The following is a 19,317-nucleotide window of genomic DNA, read 5'->3' as shown; positions in this document are numbered from 1 at the left end:
TAATAGCGATGGCGGCAATAATGACGATAACGATAACGATAACGATAACGATGACGATGACGATGATAATGATGATGATGATAATAACGAAGACGACGACGGTAGCGGCGGTAGCGACGATGATGACGTTGGTGTCGATATCGATGATAACGACGAGCAGAAAGAGGACGACGAGAATTACGATGGCGACGACGATGGCAATGGCAACGGCGTCGACATTGGCGAAGTAAAATAATAAAGACGACAATAATGATGACGCCTCTCTTCCTCTATCTGTCTGTCTGTTTGTCTTTCTTCATCGCAAAGTATGCATATGTAACTCTTTATTGCGTTACACACAAACGGGATAGGAGAGGCAAAATTAAATAGCGGATTAAATACATTAGCGCGACGCTTAACAAATTAAAAACGTAAAAACATTAACAGTACAATATAGTTTCCTTATCGTAGACGTAATGCGATGGCAGTCTTGAGTCCTGGAAAGATGCTGTGATTGTTGCTCGTTCGCTTCGATTTTTCCTCGTGCACGTCCCATCCACCTCCGTTTCATCTTCCGCCATTCGTCTGTGCTTCGTTACTCGTCGAATCTCGTCCTTTATTTTAAAACCGAGCTCGTTTCGATCTTGTGTTTAAACTTGAATATTCGTTTTATTTTTTACGAGAAGCTTTCGCTTGTGGCAGTGTCTGAAAATATAGATGTTAATTCAACGTCAATAACGTTCGGTATCTCACTGCATATGCTTCGCATTATACATTAAATAAATATATATTTAATTATTCATTTACGCGAAAATGTAATTCTACCAGAAAACATGATTTGATCGTTGCTGCAGCCATATGAATGAAATTTAGCGCGAGCGCGTCTAATCTCTAGAGGAAAAGCTTTGACTTTTCTTCCATACCTTCAATGAGCAACGCCCGGGATCAATAAATTAACCACGTCGACTGGGAGATGGTCGATTGAGCGAGCGAGCGAGTTGCTGAAATTTGTCATTTATTCATCGGAGAACCGCAATAATCTTCAAAATTACAGTCGATATTATAAGCGAGGATTGGTCTGACAGAAAGAATAGCGACTCGCTCGATCGTATGATCGATTTGTAGATCACAGATAATAAGAAACGTTCTAGCATAAGCGTACTAATGTTCATAAGATAGAGATAACGACGTTCAATAGATCCGTAAATATGTTTGTTCGCAAATCGAAATATTCCTTACGTCGATATCAAAATCCAGAGAATAAAATAGATTGATTTTGAGTGGCAACGCTTACCTGAGCTACGACTACCTACGCCTCGACCGACTTCTTCTTTTCCTTCTTCTTTTTAAGGAAGGATGGCGTCCTAAGGCCCTTCTTCTTCTTCTTTTCCTTCTTCGGCGATTCCTCGCTAACGCTCACATCCTGCGACATGGAACCCTTAACACGGAAGGTCCCAACCGTAACCATAAACCTTTCTGCATGCACATGCATAGACCGCCGAACTTTCACGCTTAATCGTTCTATTAAGTCAATTATCTGGTCGCATGCAAATCGATACGATAGAACAGTTTGTAGGAAGCGAATCTATGAGCGGCTATGCCGGCTGTAATTGTGACAATTGATGCAAGAAGTGAAGCGACAATCCGTTCGAATCGGACACGCTGTATCTCTTGTAGCATTGTAAATCGAAAAATGTCTTATTCCATATTTTATTATGAAAACAGCGTTCCCATGTATTATTAACGAATGCATGAGATATGTGAGGTAATGTAATATGTGAACGAAACCCGATGTACACATACCTATGCAGAGATTTGTACGAGTCCACTATTAGAGCCATTATTTAAAACTTTACTCTCTCTCTCTTTTCGAATTATAATGTATTAAAAAATATTCAAAATGCACTCATGTATCACAATTAGCTTTGAAAAGAGAAAGTTGCAGAGCAAGTACTTCAAACATTTGTTTCAGTTTATTATAATTCGGAAAACGAGATCTAAACGACTTGCATTTGTGTGATTATTTTTTCTCTAGATTCACTTGAAGTATCAACGTAATCAAGAATCGCTTCAAATACGAATAATGAAATGCGAAGAGTAAAGAAATTAACGTCTTACAGACCGATTTTCCGCATATGGTATGTGTATCGTGTGTGTTTGATATTAAAAGTATTACGACAAACCTCCTTGCTACTTTGCGAAAAAGTACTGTGATGAGCGTCCGAGTGATCGCCGTTTACGGTATTCTCTCCTAAAACACAAATAATTGATTATTCGGGACGTGAATCCTCAGATCGTTGTAATAATAAGATAATCCGTAAGGTAATAAGACAGCCGATATTATTGCAAAGCACAATCTGTAAGCCAAAGGATTAAAATTAATCCTACCGAGCTGTCAATTATGTATTATCGTACTTTAAACTGAAAAATGTGAAAAGAAGCGAGAGAAAGAGACAGACATCTTACCTTTCGAATAAACGACGTTGGTTGGTACTCGTCAGAGTATACTCGTTCGTGGAGATTCGTTATATAAAATCAATCATTCCCAAGCAAACACGTATTAGCATCGATCATTCGCAGCTTGCAGGACGTGCACGTACACCATTGAAAAGGTAACGGGATAAACGGTGAGGATTGACGCAGGTCCGAATAGAGAGATGGGTGCAGAAAAATGATAAGAAGCCTTATGTGCAAACATTTATATCATCAAACACCTCGCTATTGCGGTAGATATTAGAAAATGTATTCATATAAAAGTGAGTTATGTAACCATTCGCAATGTAAGTTGATTTAGTTACAATATTGTTAAGGAGGTAGCGTAAGTGCATATCGTAATATAACAATCGATTGAACTTATTATCACATACCAAGAAAATAAAGTAGAACATTAAAATTAATACATTGCACTAAACAAAATCTTTCGTCTTTAATTTCAAGTTACGTTAAGTATGTTAAGTCATGACTTAACAAAAATGAAAAACAAAAAGAAAAAACAGAACATCAAAATTGAGAATACTAGAAAACAAACGACATCAGCACTTTTATGAATGTCAATGCTAATTTGCGTGTAATTGTCAAATTTTCTTTTTTGATCCATGTGCTTAAAGTCGATCGCGCAGGGGACGCGCCTTGTTCGTACATAAAGGAACGATAAAATTATAAAAGCTATGAGAAAACATAGAATCATCAAAACTTAACAGACACTAAAATAACGCGAGTCTCTTAACATCTAACGTTTGCGCGCGCGTACTTATATACGAAGGGACTATAGTCTTTCTTCGTCATCTTTCTTAAGATGTGTAGAAAATCGACGCGTTAAACGTGCACAAAATAGCATGCTAGGTCGAGCGTGCAAATTATTTGATACCGTATGACGCTTTTTACAGACATTCTGAATATTAAGAGAAAGAAATTTTAGAGCAACCGACACGCAAGCTGAAACGCTATCGCAACGCGGATGCACGTATTTCGACGAGTCAATCGTCGAAACGTCTTTTTTTCCTTTTCATCGAGGAAAACTGTACTCTTTGATAATTCAATTAAACAATTGTCGGAATTAAGATAGAACAACATGTCGTCTTTCTGAAAAACGAGTGAAGCGTTACGCGCTCAATCGCGAATTGTCCGCGAGCGCTTTCTCCAGGCGCATGAACTCTTTGGTCTCGTACGAATACGACATGCAATCTAGGGAGGAGTCCCAAACGTCGCATCGTTCCTCAAGACCGTTCATGTCATCGTTATCCGAGATAACGACAGAGCTGACGTCGGAGATCGTGTAGGTGTCATCGAGGGAGACAGACTTCCTCGTGGGATTTACAGTACTTTCTTCATTAACATCACGGGCCTCTAAGTGACACAACGGCTCATTGTCAGGATTTTTTAAAGCGGTCGTGACAGAGTCGACGACCTCGCGCGAAGCATCGTCCGCCTCCTCACTTATAGGCGTCAAACAAGTCAATGGCTCCCTCGATTCCGCCTCTTCGCGGCAGTAGGAGCATCGATCGCTCGGCCACGTTTCCATCTCTGATTTTACCACGGCTGCGCTTTTGTCGTCGCTTTTACCGATACCGCGATCATTGGCGATCAAGTTTTCGCCGAATAGGCGAAGATGGGCATCCGGCGACATCTTCGCATATTCGTCCGTCGAGACTTTGACAACGCGGAAGTTTAATTCCAAAGCGCCATTGTCGACGGCGACGATCGGCAACGTTTTCGCTACGGTGCAAAACTCGATCACGGCGGGGGATTCGCGATTCTCCGTAGCATGTATCTCCATTTCATAATCTCGATTACTGTCCGATGACAGATTCCCCAGGAAACCTTTGAGGCGACAAATACTGTCAACGTCATTGCCGATCGTCGTGAAGACATCCGGCATGCACGCTCGATCGGCAGACTCCACGAGCGAGCACTCGTGACGGTAGCCATCGATCAAGTTGCGCACGATTTCCCTCATGATGCTGAGGTCGTAAATAGAGGAATCAAAATGCAGCAAAACGTAAATGGACTCGATAATCTCGGCGATGATCTGCTGTACGACTTCCACAGCGTCGTCCGACGATGCTTCGTCGGACGCGTTGAGATCGGCGATGATCTCGTTGGCGGACTCATTGATCCCGTTGTGAAAGATCTCGCCGTCGATGTCCTTCAGCTCGCGGATCGTACAGCTCGGTAACTCGAGTATGTCGGAACCGCCTGTCGAGTGCCTCTCGGACGTGAGCGGTTCCAATTCCGCGTAGCTGTTACTGTCGCTCGACGACCTGCGATCTTGCGTAGACTTGATGCCTTCCACCTTCGTCGTCGGCTCTATCCATATGTAATCGCTCAACGGCTCGTCATTGTCGCTTCTCGCTGAATCGGACTGCCATTCCGACGAGCGTTCCGCCAAATCGTGCGAAGTATCGTCGTTGCCGCTCTCGTCCTGGTCAACGGCCGCCGGCGGGGTCAAGCTGTAAATGAGGCTCATATTCGTCGAGTCGAGATTGTACTTGACACAGGTGTCCGTGTCGGGCAACGCGTCCAGTTCCGTCCTCGACGAGGCGATATTCACGTCGATGCTCTCAACGATCTTTGTGATATCGTTGCAATATGACTCGTATGGATCGGTCTCTGAGTTGTTCGACCAGCTGCTCTCGCACATGGAGCTCTCGATCCAAGATCGAACATTTTGTTTCCTCAGTTCCATCGTCGATTTCAGTTCGCCGTTTATTTCCTTATCTGCCGATGCCTCTTTATCTTCGTCGCATTCATAACGATCGATCGACCGCTCGTCACAGTTGTTGGAAGATAAACCGTTCAGTGGCCGCCCGTCTTCCTCGTTATCGCTGTTATCATGTTGAAATGTTTCAGCGCAGCTGCGCGCAAGTGTCACTTCCGTATTCGTCGCCGTTGATGTTGTCAATGTTTGCGATTGTTCGTTATTCGTGCCGGCCATCGAGTCCGATTTATCTCCACGAGTTGAAGACTCCGTTTTTACAGAAGCAACCGTTTCGATCGTTAAACATTCAGCCCTTTCACGATGTCCTATTGCCTCCTCTGTCTGACTGTCACCGTTTATACGGGACACAATATTACGCGAACTCGGCGTCTTCTCCACGTTAACACGTTTGACAAAACTCGGCTGCGCGATATTCGCCCATTCCACAGAATGCACCGCGACTTCATTGCTCGACCGTGTTTCACCGTTCTCGACGCATTCTTTAGTACTCGTGTTTAGAGATGCATCGAACAATTTTACAAGATGGTTTACAAGCGGTTTCCTATTCGAGCTCACCGTGGAATTTTGTTCAAACGTTGACCGATTCTTTTTATTATTCGCATTCGTCACCTCCGTTCTTGACGACGCAATTGAGTCCGCGGCTAAATTCTTTCGACGTTCGAGATCTCCGAAAAATTTCTGCCTCGCCTCGTAGCGCGATTTTACGAAAGCCTCGTCCCGAGAGATCGCGTTCAGCTCAATCTGGCTTCGCCCGTTAACCAGCGTTCTCGTAACTAGAAGAGGTTTCTTTCGTTCGGCGGTCATCGAGGTTCTAACGTTCTCCAATCGAAGGCTATCATAAGGACGTCGGATATCGGAGAACTGCCGGTACATTCGCGCACGCTCGCTGCTCATGCTGCTGCAATTGCTGGCTAGTTCGCAATCTGCAAGCATTATGTCCTAATGTATATCTCGGACATGGGAACCGGCGAACGATCGATCGGTTTGCTCGCTTTGGAGAAACGGAGAGAACGTTCACGATCACTTGGATACTCTCCACCATTCGCGAGTCTTCTTCGTCGCTTACGCTGCGCTCGAAATAGAAACTCTACATCCATCCTCTGACTATGCGTTTCTTTATTTTTATGCTAGAAATGTATTGTTGCGCGCAAACCTGATATTTTGTTCATCTATCCCAAATATGACTATTACTCACCGCGATTTGTGTTTCAGTGCAAAAGAAAAGAACAGCTATCTCGAATTTGTATTAATCGATTATTATTCGTCATTATTATTCATTATTATTCTTTATCATTCGTTAATTTCCCATTAAAAACAAGAAATTCCAAAGTGTAATTTTCATGAGCTTCGAATAGAAATCGCATTTCGGATTAAATGTAAACCACGTGTATTTTCAAGATCTATATAGCATTTCACGCAGAAATAAAGAAAAAACGAGATTAACGAAAGTGCATGAACATTAGTTATTGGTGCAAGCATTTATGATCGTTATTTCGAGTGGCGAAAGAAGACGAGAAAGCTTTCGAGACATGTGCCGTATACGTAGACAAAAGCATGACAAACTTGACAGCTTTGCATACATATAAATTATAATATGAAAATGAATATATTTACACAATCCTTAATATATTCTATATACGTGCATTTTATGTTATAGTTATTGCGGATGGGGAGCGTATTCCATACTGGAAGACGTGCACTTTATACCAGATGAAATATATCTCAACCAAACGAGATTAGTCAAATCGTATCAAAACTATGTACAAAGTTAAACTGAAGATAATGTATCCTTTACATCGCAATTCGGGCTACATTTTACGACTAAACATTCATAATTTCGTAAAATTTTCTCCTTTTATAATTGTCCATTTTTTCATTAATCGTAGAAAAGTCACATGCACAGGTCTAATTATTTTACAAATATAACGCCAGATACGATTTCTTCAGTCGAACATCATACACAGTACGTGCCAGAAAGAGAGTAATTCGGAATGATGGATTAGATCCATCTCCATTTGCCTATATAAAATAAAACTCACCTCCTTTGTAACCGCTTGGTCGTTCAGTCATTCTGTAGCGCATCTCATTAAGGTATTCTGTAGTAGCATCATTCACTGTATATTAAAAATAAATACGTACACGATTCATATCTATTCATCAATAAAATGCGCCTCGTGATCCGATGTCGTTACATGACGCTTGATAATGCTATATGTACATATTACCTCTGACAGTCACGAAATATAGGTTTATCTGTCTTGCAAATCATTTACCATTACAATGGACAAACACCGTGCAAAATTATATATCTTCGTGCGCGATTGTATAACGTGCTATATTTACTGATTAGTGGTAAATTTGTTATAAAGGCAGAGATGCAAATGTCATAAGAATTGACCGCAAACAAAAAGCTATGGCCATGCAAGAATCGGAGTTGAATTAAAGTAAACATCTCATTGTAATATATAACTTTACTAATCACTCGTTGAAACACCTATGCAGGCTGATGAGATGATTACTTGGGATAAAATTTAAAAAAAAAAAGAAAAAAAAGATGAGGAAAGACTCACCATCGCTTAACACAACTTCGGGTTGACTCGGCGCAGGCACTTGTTTCGTTTCTATTCGCAATACTCGGGGTTCTGTAGAAAAGGAGTACACGCGAGTGTTCGTTAATGACGTAGAAAATAAAAATGTAACGATATGATTTTATCGATGAAAGGTCAGAACGTGGTACACATTCGATGATACGTATGGAAACCCCGTTCGTGAATTAAGCACATGAATTTACCGTCTCTACTCTCCTCCTCCGTTTCCGAAGTAACAGAAACCGGTGACTGAATAGGACTCTTGGCAGTGCTGGATTCATGCGTCGCACGACTGATGTTAAAGGACGACAAGGCCTCGGATTCTGATTGTGACTCATCGTCTATTTACAGAATAGGTAATATTAATGGTTCCGTTCAACGTCCGGTGAACATTAAGTGAACACAGAATAATTCTAAGATACGGGGATACATAAATACAAGACGCATGCAAAAATACGGGAAAAGATTTGATGAGAAAAGTGACGAATGGAACTAACAAGGATCTCCCTTCTGTTTGCGTTCGACTTCTCTCTTGTACTGATCCAATTCTTGATCCGTGACGGCGTCGAAAGGATTTTTGGCATAAGGTGTCTTGTACACCATCGCATTGTGTTGGAAACCACGCTGTATAATACCCTTGCTAGCGGCTCCTACTAAAACTACTTGTTCTCCGGTACCACTAATTGTCGCGTCCTTGTAAACAACGAGTATGCAAGTTAAAGATAACATACATATTTTATGCAGGGATTTATGAAGTAATTAATAATAATCAGAAAGATGCTAGTGTTGCAATTCAAATTCAGATCAGAACAGTACGTGATTATCGCTACTTAATAGGAAGCTTTTTTTCTTTCTCTCTTTGCTAAATTTATTAAATGGGACGTATCTAACTGGTTTAAATCAAGAAAAAGATTCGATGCTTGTGTACCTGCATTTTCTTAGCTTCCTCCCATGATACACCTTCCAGTATATGAGATTGCGGGCCAGCCGATATTTTTTCTGCTCGTCGATAATCTTTAATCTAGGGAGAAAGTGTATCAAATTTGTACATTCCTATTTATGCATATTAACCGATGTGGAAAAAAAAGCAGAAACGAAGACAAATAGGATATAATTCAAATGCAACGGACAATACTTACCTGCTGTTGTAATTGTTTGAACTCCTTTGGGTTGGTATTTTTCGGAACAAACTGAAGAGCACCATCTATCTTGACTGGTGTGCTGCTGTGGGTAGGAGATCCGTCAGACACCCACTGCACACAAAACCAGAATATTAGTCGACCCCCTTCGAATCATTGTACGAAGCAATTATGCTAACATAAGATAAGACTCTTGCATGCTATGTGTGCCTGCTGCATATTTTTCCTCCCCTTTAATAGATTATCCCAGAATAATCAAAACTGGCAACATATCTTTAGTAACATTATAATTTTGTATTGCAGCTACTGTTGCAATCGACATTTTACATAAATCATATACTCAGTGTCTTGAGTGATTCAAAATAAAATTCAATACAATTACATGCAATACAAATGTACAACTCGGTAATCTGACAACAATTAATTGCTAAGCCTAACATTTATTTTCAAGGAAGTAGCTTAGATTTTCTAAATGTGAAGGGTCACTTGATCTGGTTTTGTAAATGCAGTGGGCTCAGTGTAACCAGGCCAACGAGATCTTGATGATGAGATCAGGCACACATTCATACAGAGTCGTAAGAAACATTTATATATATATATATATTTTTTTTTTATACATGTCTTATGTATATTGTGGCAAAAGTGCGTTTGAAAAATGCTTAAGATAAGATACAATATATTAAATCATTATTTTATTCCCTTATACAATAATGGAATAAAATGCCACAAATTCGAAATGCCAAACTCCATTGTACTTCTATTATATACATGAAATTTTTATCCCAAGATAAAAATTTGCGTATAAGGCTATTGACGGAGGGTAGTTTCGCAGAATAGATAATCTCAGAATCTTGTAGTTACTGTTAATAAATATATTGTAGACGACAACATACATATAACTTCGCATCGTGTTATAGAAGGTAAGCTAAATTTATTAACGTAGCGTCTGCAGGCTATAAATAGTGCTTGGAACGCTATTAAAGTTGAAGTTTCATTAAAGTTGATATAATCATCTTTTTTAAACAGCACGTATAACTTTATTTAAACATCAAGAAGCTACAGAAGAACAGTCGTTAATATCTTATATATAAAGGTATTTAGGTATACTTATACTAACGATTGACTGGAATTCAACACGTTAATGTTTCGTAACTTTTGCTTGCGGAAATATTGACCGCTCTCGTTCTGTCTCTCGTTTTGCGCGCGTGTTTTATTATATTCTTATTATATATTATTATAAAAGATTTTTGTTTATTAAATAGAAATATATTATACTAAGAGAACATCTCTGTACGATAAAAAAAAAATGAGTTATTCTAATCATGCCATCAATCTTTGTCGAAATGCAAATAAATGTTGTAAATGTACAATAAAAAAAAAAGAATTATTGCCTATAAAATATTTTTCAATTGGCAACAAATTAAAATAAAAAATTATTTAATACTTGTTATGTACTGATGACAGTTCGTTATAGTCGATATTTTTTTATATCGCGGAAACATTGCACGTATATGTTGATAAAAATTTGTGCATCAAAATTAGTTTTGATTTAAATAATAAAGATGATATCTTTTCGTTAATATGTTATGTTATCAGGTGACCAACGTTTATACACATAAATCACGTACGCGCGTGCATACACACAGGCACATATACACACATTGGTCATAGCGTCTAAAACTGTGATTTTTTTGCTCCAACTTTGAACTTTTAAGTAATTCGTTATATCGCATTAATAAGCATTTATTATTAAATAATATCAATCAAGCTCTGTTGTAACAAGAGTTAGAGTTATATCTATATAGTTTAAAAAGAGCAATATATCAATAAGATATATTGTTTGTTCAATGAGAACGTTTGCCACGATTGAAATAGTTACATAATATAAAAGGTATCATCGTTATGTATCAGCAGTTAATGTTGAGAATTAATGGCACAAGTCGGAATGCGTGGAATTTATATAAATAATCGTGATTAATTAGTACACACATACTTGGTCTCTGTGATTGTACAATAAAATTAAAATGCATAAAAAAATTTGACAAAAACAAGACAAAATTACACAACATAACGTGATAAAATGCAACTGACTGCTAACAAAAATGGAATAACCAATGCATTACATATCGCATTGCATATATGAATATACTATCTATTTACGGCCGTAAATATGCGCATTTGTCTTTCTCAATCATCGCTAAAAATATCTTCAACATTGTTCGATAAAATAAAATAATTATTCACGGAAAACAAACCAAAGAATCTTAATAACATTACCGTGGTATTAAATTTACGAAAATCTAATATCAACAAGGTATTTTCTTCTAATTAAGACAAATTTGCGATACAATCGCAAAGCAGAAATATCAAAGAGTCTGAAAGAGAAAATTATATTCTCAAATCAAACTAAGCGAAAATCTGATAAACGATTCTACAATCTATATATCAATATATGTTATAACTATTAATATATATTAATATGTCATAACTGTTTAATTTTGCACTTGATACATTTAAAGCTTTCCTTCTTCGTTATTATACGCAAATCGTAATCCGATTAGCAGCCACAATACGCGATTATAATTGCCAAATAAGAGTGCTTGCTTATATTAGATTTAGCATCGGGCGAAATCGCGCGGAAATGAGTAAATAATTAGTCGGTCTTATTCTCAAAAGTAATAACTTCTACCTTGGTGATCTTTTTAGGATCGGGTGTTCCAGTTTCCAGGATCTCAACCTTCTGGTAAACATTTGGCGAATTTAACCAACGGGATCTGTCTGTACCTTTGCGTCCGCCCTTCCACAACCTGTTCAAGAAAAGAAAGAAGAAATCGACTGAGCGTTGACTACTTTATAGCGTCGAAACAAAATATCCCCGAATTGAGGGAAAGTAGAAACCTACCCTTGCTTATACAATTCCTCCTCTTCGAGTAGATATCCTAAAGATGATACGGCCGGTGGAACTTCAACATCGTTTCGCGGTTTCGGGGGTTCTCCCTTTACAAGTGGATTTCTATATATGTAGCCCGTACGGAATCCCTGAGAAAGAAGAAGAAACGACATTCAGATATATTCCAACGCAAATATTACGATTATAATGAACGGTTAAGACAAACTTACAGCATTATCGAGCATTCTCATAAGAGCTTCGAATTCGGCGCCGCCGATTCTCCAGCGTTTCTCGAGTTTCTCCGCGAGAGCGGCTGACTCTACTGCTGAACTCTGTTGCTGAGGGGTTGGTGGTTTTCGCGACGCTTCGAATATAGCTTTCTTCGATTCCTCGCTGATAAGGCTTAGATTGTCTACGCCCGCGGGCATTAGCTTCAGCTGCGTCTCGCAGGCGACTACGGTATTGTAAACGTTAAAGAACGCCTCTTCCACTGTTTCTCCACAGCAAAGGGCACCGCGATTCGTCAGGAGCATAACCTTATTGATCGGCCCGAGATTTCTAGCGATCTTCTCCCGTTCCTCCGGGTCGACGGAACCTCCTATGTACTGATGAGTGCTCACTTCGCCTATCACTATGCTCTCCTGATCGATTGGTAACAATCCACATTTCAAGGAGGAAACCTACACAACATGTCACGCGTGTGTCAGTCAATTCCTTACGGAGCAGAGCTAATAAATGTTTATCGTCAACCGCTATTAAAGCGACATCGCGTAATCGAGCATACTATGCAAACGCTCGTGAAAGATACATGAGACAAACGAGAAACGGATCATCGGAGAATGAAGAAACTGGAGACGAAACGTTTACTTACAGCGGTAACGGACGGAGTAGTAATATGAATAATACACTTGATATCGGGTCTCGCAGCGTGTATTGTCGAATGCAATTGGAAACCAGCGACGTGCACGCCAAAGTTCGTCGTCCCCTGCTCGATAATTGCGCCTTGCATGTCCACCTTGATCAAACTCGAGGCGGTGACCTCGTGATAGAGTAGCCCGTAAGGATTCACCAGAAAGTGTTCCTGATCCTGATTGAGACGGGCGGTGATTTGCCCGCCGACGCCCTGCGTCCATCCGTAGAGATCGAGCAATCTGAAGACCGCCGCCATCTTGCACCGTAGCAATTTCTCGCCCTTGGCGTATCCCATGCTTTCCACGCCGCGTATGTCGTTGATAGGCAAGACGCAATTTGAATCTACCACATTTCCGAGCGAATCGAGTTAGAGTAAAGTAAAAAAAAAAATGGGGAGAGGGCAATTTCAAGGAATGACAATTTTAAAGCAGAACAAGACTAACTTTTGAACACATTGCCGTTGAATCGGGCTCCCTGTGCACCCATCATATCAGAGATCTGTTGCAGGAGACCAGAGGGTCCAGCACCGTCCCTCATCTGTGTCTCAATTATACGTTCCAGCTCTTCCCGGAAGATTCGTGAGTTCATCATCATCTCGACCCTCTTTCTCCTCTCCATTTCTCTCATATCCTGTAAATGAATAGATTCCTCTTATTTAACATATTTAACATGTTTGAATTAATTCGTTTACTTTTCAAGCATTTCTCACGCTGGCGAAACTCGAATAAGAAATCATTGCGTGTCAAACTTTCTTCGATTTCTATTATTGGGAAAACGTTAAACTGCCGTATTCCACGAAACTTACCGCATCGATATCCGCGGGTCTGATCTTGCTTCTATCATCTTCCGTCAAACCGTCCACCACTCCGTTCGTGTGTGGCTCGCTCAATGCTTGTTGGCTCGTGTCTGCCATTTTCGAGCCTCGTACAAGTACCGGCAACTGTAAAATGTCATGTTCTAATATCACCACTAGCTAGCAAAAGTCTTGATGAATTTTCGACGTTAATTATTTCAATTCGTGTAATGTAGGCGTTAAAAATAGAAACGCGCAATTATGCCAGAAAGAAAAATATTGATATAAATTTAATATTATTTACTAAATTGATATTAATTCATACTGATACTAAATAATCACTTCGCGTGTGGCTATTAAAGATTTCTCAACGCGTCCGTTCTAAGAACTACAGCGGACAATGGACAAAGAATGGAATCGACAAGAACGACTAAAAATCAAAAGCAACGAAGGCCCGCAGCTCAGTGTTTCGTCGAAACGCGTAAGTTTCGCCGTTTCGTGTGCGCGAAAGCGGCATTTACGCTCGTTTCTCCCGAATCCGTTGCGAGGTATGGACACCTTACCGGTGTGCGATCAATAAAGTTGCGGGGCCCTACCGGGAATCGTGTGCGTGCAACGACGCGAACCCGACCGTATTACGCGTTACAACAACGCGGCTCCCTTCGTTCGGCGCGAGGGGGGTTTCGGGGGTACCGTGTGTCCGTCATTCGATTTTTTTTCCCCTCCCTTAATTACTCGCGGGCGTCGTTCCGTTAACGATGTAAAATAGAATGCTCAACTGTGCCGGCTATTTTACTCGACGCTCGGCTCGGCTCGGCACGGGATATCTGTGTCAACGGTCGTTCACCGCTTGACTTTCCTTACGCCAAGTACCGGTGCATCGCGCACCACGCAACGCTCTCGCACCCGGCTACGCGCGCGTATCCTCATCCTACGGCGGCGCGGCGGCGCGCCGTCGCGCTTTTCACCTTTTCACGCCGCGTTTCCCTCGCCATCCATCGCGGCATCGGCCGGAAATCCCACGCTGAACGTTTCGCTAGCGTGAGCATCGTTACGTCGCGACCGCGACAGCGCGTTCTAATTCGCGAAATGTAATCCCTTTCGCCTGGCAACCGCGTCGTGCTCTCATCGTGATCGATATAGACGAGATCACCTCCTAGAGAGGTGAGAGAGAGAGAGAGCCGCAAATCGACCAGTCGCTTCTCAACGAAACCGATTCGCTTCGCTGTCCGCGACTCGAGCTTCCGCGACTTGTTACCGCGCTGGAAAACGTCATGCGCGTGCACTTCCGCTGTAACAGCGAACAAAATGAAGGAGAAAGAGAGAGGGAAAAAAGCGCGATGGTTGACCGCAGGATTACGTTAGCACGCAAGCGCGAAACACAATCGAACCCGTCCGATTGTACGACCAAATTCTTCCCTCCGTATGATTTTTATGCGTGTCTTCCACTTCTTGATACTCTACCGGGATAGTAATCGATAATTCCGTGGACTTGACGGGAGAATAAAAGACTGCCAGCTCGCTACTCTGTTTACTCGCGTTGCGTTATGTGTTTGAGATTTATATTCGTCGATTATCTCATCACCGTGTTACGTCTTGTCACTATTTTTGCTTGTACATGTATATATATATATATATATTTATGAATATTATCAATATTCTTTAATATTGATTATGAAAAAATTGATATTAATATTTATTCAATTTTATAGGTATATATGCATAATAATATTATCAATTATAAGACTAACTATAATAAAATTGATATTAATATTAATTTTGTATATATCTTTATATATATATATATATATATATATACAAAATAAATTGCTTATAAACGCAAATCGTATCTAACGAAAATAACGCGCGGTATTTGTAGAGTATCGCTATTTGAAACTTTGCCAAGTACAAACGACGCTCGACAAGCGATTCGTCAGCCAAGATATATGTACTTTCGATACACTCTGACCGAATTCAATTCGGGAACGCCGCTCAGAGGAAAAAAAAATGCAGCGGCGACCGTGAACGATGAACACTCGGTGCGAATTGATGGTAATTAACGTTAAGGGGTTGAGGTATTCGGCGTAAGTGGCTTCGTTTAAGTCCCTCGCATATACGCGCGTTTGGCTTCGTTGTCAGCGCGATACCGTGCCATAATATCGGCCGCGATATTGACCAAGTGGCAATCGACAGAAATAAAAAATAAAAAAGAAGAAGGAGGAGGAGGACGTTACGTCAACAGGAACGCAACGTCCGTCCCATGAACGACGAATGCTCGACCACAACGATCTTTTCCGAGCAGACGGAGAGACGGGTGTTTCCGTAATGCGTAAATCACTGGCTCGATTACGCGCGCTGGTGCGCTTCGAAGCAAATTCGTTTCCCCGGTATATTCGCCAACTACTCGAGCGCGGCCATACGAAGTTCTACCTCGGCGAAGTTGTCTAACTGCGAGATCGGAGGCACAACGGCAACCTTCTATTCCAGATCAGTGGGGTTCCATCTTCGCGGAGTCGCGGTACCGTCCCGTCCCATTCGCGCAAATACGCTTATCTTCGACGATAACGGGACAACGCGGGTCTCTCGTCTCACCGCAGGCTGAATGAAAGCGATCGCGGCGGGCCGGGCTCGCTCTATGCTTACTGGCGCGAGTCCGCGAGTCCTCGTCTTAAAATAGAGAGGGACCAGGGACGGAGTCGACGGCACGGTCCGCGCGCGCGTTTCTTCCCGCCGCGCCGGCTGATCTCGCTTCTTTCTCTCGTTCCAGGTATCGGAAGTCGCGTGTTCGGGGAGATACAACGGTTTCCTGTCTCACCTTCTCTCTTTAAGCGGCACTGAAAACAACGAAGAGCGCTCGGTGAATAATTCAGCGAATAATCGGTACCCCGCGTCGATTCAACGGACTAGGCCATTGTCAGTTTCGCTGTCTCTATCTCGGGCCCGTTCCTCGATTCGACGGTCGTATCTGTATTGTAGAAGCGGCCGTGATCGAGGAAAAAAAAAAGAGGGGAAAGGCTCGAAACGAGCCCGTTGTTGTGGCGACACTCGGCGCGAGGACTCGTATGATACAATGATTAGTCCCTTACGCAACCCGTAGCCGTGGAATTATACGCAGTGCGTACGTGCGTGCGTGAGTGCGTGTGCACCTGCACACGTGCCTGTCGCTCCCGCAGGTCTCACTTGTTCCCGCAGGCCCGAAGAGATATACGGGTTTCCCGAGCCGATCCGTTCGAGTTCTATTGTATCCGTTAAGTCTAAGTGAACCGGTCTCCGAGGTCTCTAAGGACGATATTCAATCCGCTCGATCATGAATTTAAGATTGTCCCAAGTCTAGTCTAAAACCTCACGATTCCATCCAGCTGAAAAAATAAATAAATTCTACAAAATAATTGTAGAACATCTCTCACAATCGTATCTCAAGACTCCCCTACGAACGTATCGCCCTAATCCTATCAATCCCAAGTTTTTCCCTCGCTCGGGTTATCGACGACGACGAAGCGTTTACGCAATTATTAGGGAGCAGCGGGACGAGCGATCGATAACGCGTGACGACGGCGATAAATCGTCGGGGGCCAGCGTCGATCGGCGGAAGCGGCGTTCAGCGGCGACCTGGCGATCGGGCGACTTTTGACAAAATGGCATCGCGCCATTGAGTATTTGTCGCGCACCATGCCGATGCTGACATCATACGCCAAAACGAACGCGCGAACACGGATTATCTGCCGCCGTCGGTCGGGCGGTCGACCGGCTTCGACGCCGCGCCGGACACTTAACGCAATGACGTCATGGTTAATCGCAGATTACGCCCGTCGTAGCGAGCGAGCGTCCTGAAACGCTATCAGCTCGTTTCTCGTATGAGAAACGAAAGTAACAGCGACTGGGAGAGGGAAAGAGAAAGAGAGAGAAAGAAGACACAATTGGTCACGCGGAGTGGGTATACAACGATCATCGATTATCGGGCTGCCGCTTAATATTAGCTTCTTATGTCGCGTTTTTAATCTTTTTATTTATTAATTTTTTTTATCTACGGTTCATCGCGTGTCCGCATCGCGTCCTGTGCTCTCAAAGCGGCTGTCTCGAGCTGTCTGTCGAATGTAGGTCCCTAAAACCTGTTGTTGCGGCGACCATCAACGGAACACAATCGAAAATATCGGAATGCGTGATTCATCAAAATATGAGAGAATTGTCTCGAAGGAGAGAGTTCTCTCTCCCTTGTTTTATACGTCTATCTATAGCCTATGGTCTCTGCGGCACCCGGACGGCGCGGCGTCGCGGATCGGAATCCCGGACCGGAATTCGGCTACAAGCGACGAAATACCGCGACGGACTGCTCCCGACATGACACAACGGAACCCGTCCCGCACGACGTGACGGGCAGGTTCAAAGCGCGATACGGCACGGCCGAGCCGTAATTAGCGAAGCGCGACGACGTTTAACCCGAGGCGAGGCGTCGATCGCCGCCCATCGAGTAAGCGCGGAGCGACGGCGAAGCGCGAGCGCGCTCGAGATAAAGAGTACCGCGGGGTGGCCCGCGTCCGGAGACGGAGGACCGTGGCAGCAAATGGCGACATATTTTCGGAGGGGGAGGAGGGCGAATTTGGGGATCCCGATGCTCCGACGGGGGAGGGGAAAACGCAGAGCCCGATGGCTCGCCGTCGCCGACGGAGGGTCGTCGCGACGCGACTCGCGGCGGTGGCGGCGGCGGCGGCGGCGGCGACGGGGAGTCGCGTGGCCACGTCGCGTCGCGTCGCGACGCGGCACCCAAGGGCCGACGCCGACACACCCCTCGCGCCTACGTCATTCATCGCCGGGCGCGAGTCGGCGAGCGCCGAGAGGGCCCAGAGGCGGAGAGCAGCGCGACTCCGTTCCGTTCCGTGCCGAAACCCGCCGTAGCCGTCGTCCCGTGACTTTCCGACTCGCGCAGATCGGGATGGCCGTCGCCGTCGGGCGGTCGACGGCAACAACGTCGCCTCGGCGAGGCGAGGCGAGGCGAGGCGCGGACACTTACCTACGAGGGAATCGCCGCCAGCCGCCAGCCGCCGCCTCCTCCTAATCCCGTGATATGCCCGCGCCCGTTTCACGAACCGTACAACGATGGGCGACTCAACTCGGGCCGCGCTCCGTATCGCCGCTCCTCCGCGCGCGCGGCTGTTCCGTTCGATGAACAGCTTCCCCCCGCCGCCTCCTCCCCCTCCGCCGCCGCCGCCGCCGCCGCCGCCGCTGCCGCTGCCGCTGTCTCTGCCTCCGTCAATGCTCACCGCCTCTTGTCGCCGCTTCCACCGGCGTCACCGGCGTCGCCGCCGACGTTGATGATGATGATTTCCCGCACGAGTTCCTCCTTCCGTTGCTTCTCCGTTCGACACGACGAGATTTACCGTCCGCGCATCGACGACGCTGCGCGCCGCAGCCGCACCGTTCCGACGGTACGCGGGAGTCGCGGGACTCTCTGAACTCTCTCCGGAGACGCGACCGTGATGCACGTCTCGTCTCACCGCGGGGCAATTCTCACCGATTCTCACCAGGGCGTCGCTAGGCGAGGCCGAGATCGCGCAGCGTGGAGTCTCCGTGCCGAGACGCCGCGCGGCCAGAACGCGCGGGATCGATCGGGTGGTGGCCGTTGACTTTCCGACGGTTACCGGTCACCGTTACTGATCGTCGACACTTTCCGAGTAAACACCGCGCGGTCGTGCCTCGTACGGGCCATGAATACCATAGACGGACACCGACGAGTCAACCGAGTGACCATTGAACGGAACGCGAAGTGTGAACGGAACTTCCGAAACTTCCGAAAGCCGCAC

General features: G+C 44.0%; 1 protein-coding gene across 11 annotated transcripts; it reads right to left on the bottom strand.

Annotated features, from left to right (window-relative positions):
• Positions 1–306: 306 nt before the first annotated feature.
• Hts (adducin 1-like protein hts) lies at positions 307–19,291 on the bottom strand. 11 transcript variants are annotated; one of them, XM_071710698.1, is made up of 16 exons: positions 14,488–14,583; positions 13,532–13,666; positions 13,170–13,356; positions 12,686–13,068; positions 12,045–12,494; positions 11,827–11,963; positions 11,614–11,731; positions 8,925–9,038; positions 8,714–8,806; positions 8,283–8,478; positions 7,989–8,126; positions 7,768–7,839; positions 7,237–7,311; positions 2,163–2,230; positions 1,274–1,417; positions 307–684 (listed from the first exon to the last, which is right to left on the bottom strand). In XM_071710698.1, the coding sequence occupies exons 1-15, from the start codon at positions 14,566–14,568 to the stop codon at positions 1,289–1,291; spliced, it is 2,376 nt and encodes a 791-aa protein (XP_071566799.1). In that variant the 5' UTR covers positions 14,569–14,583; the 3' UTR covers positions 307–684; positions 1,274–1,288. The 11 variants fall into 11 exon arrangements, with proteins under 11 accessions (XP_071566799.1, XP_071566800.1, XP_071566804.1 ...); XM_071710699.1 differs by having other exon boundaries at positions 1,274–1,402; XM_071710703.1 differs by lacking the exon at positions 1,274–1,417.
• Between the last annotated feature and the right edge of the window lie 26 nt (positions 19,292–19,317).

Source organism: Temnothorax nylanderi, unplaced genomic scaffold (genome assembly GCF_030848795.1).
Source record: "Temnothorax nylanderi isolate EJ_2023f unplaced genomic scaffold, tnyl_v1.0 TNYL_tig0091_pilon, whole genome shotgun sequence".
NCBI classification, from domain to species: domain Eukaryota; kingdom Metazoa; phylum Arthropoda; class Insecta; order Hymenoptera; family Formicidae; genus Temnothorax; species Temnothorax nylanderi.
This window is presented reverse-complemented; position numbering and strand designations above follow the sequence as displayed.

Excerpts from the sequence above, each read along its gene's own strand:
- Hts (XM_071710693.1), bottom strand. The coding sequence starts at position 14,568 with ATGCTCACGCTAGCGAAACGTTCAGCGTGGGATTTCCGGCCGATGCCG. Across the intron at positions 8,127-8,282 it reads CAAACAGAAGGGAGATCCTT|ACGATGAGTCACAATCAGAA; the intron begins GTTAGTTCCATT and ends TTCTGTAAATAG. Across the intron at positions 7,840-7,988 it reads GGAGGAGGAGAGTAGAGACG|AACCCCGAGTATTGCGAATA; the intron begins GTAAATTCATGT and ends CCTTTTCTACAG.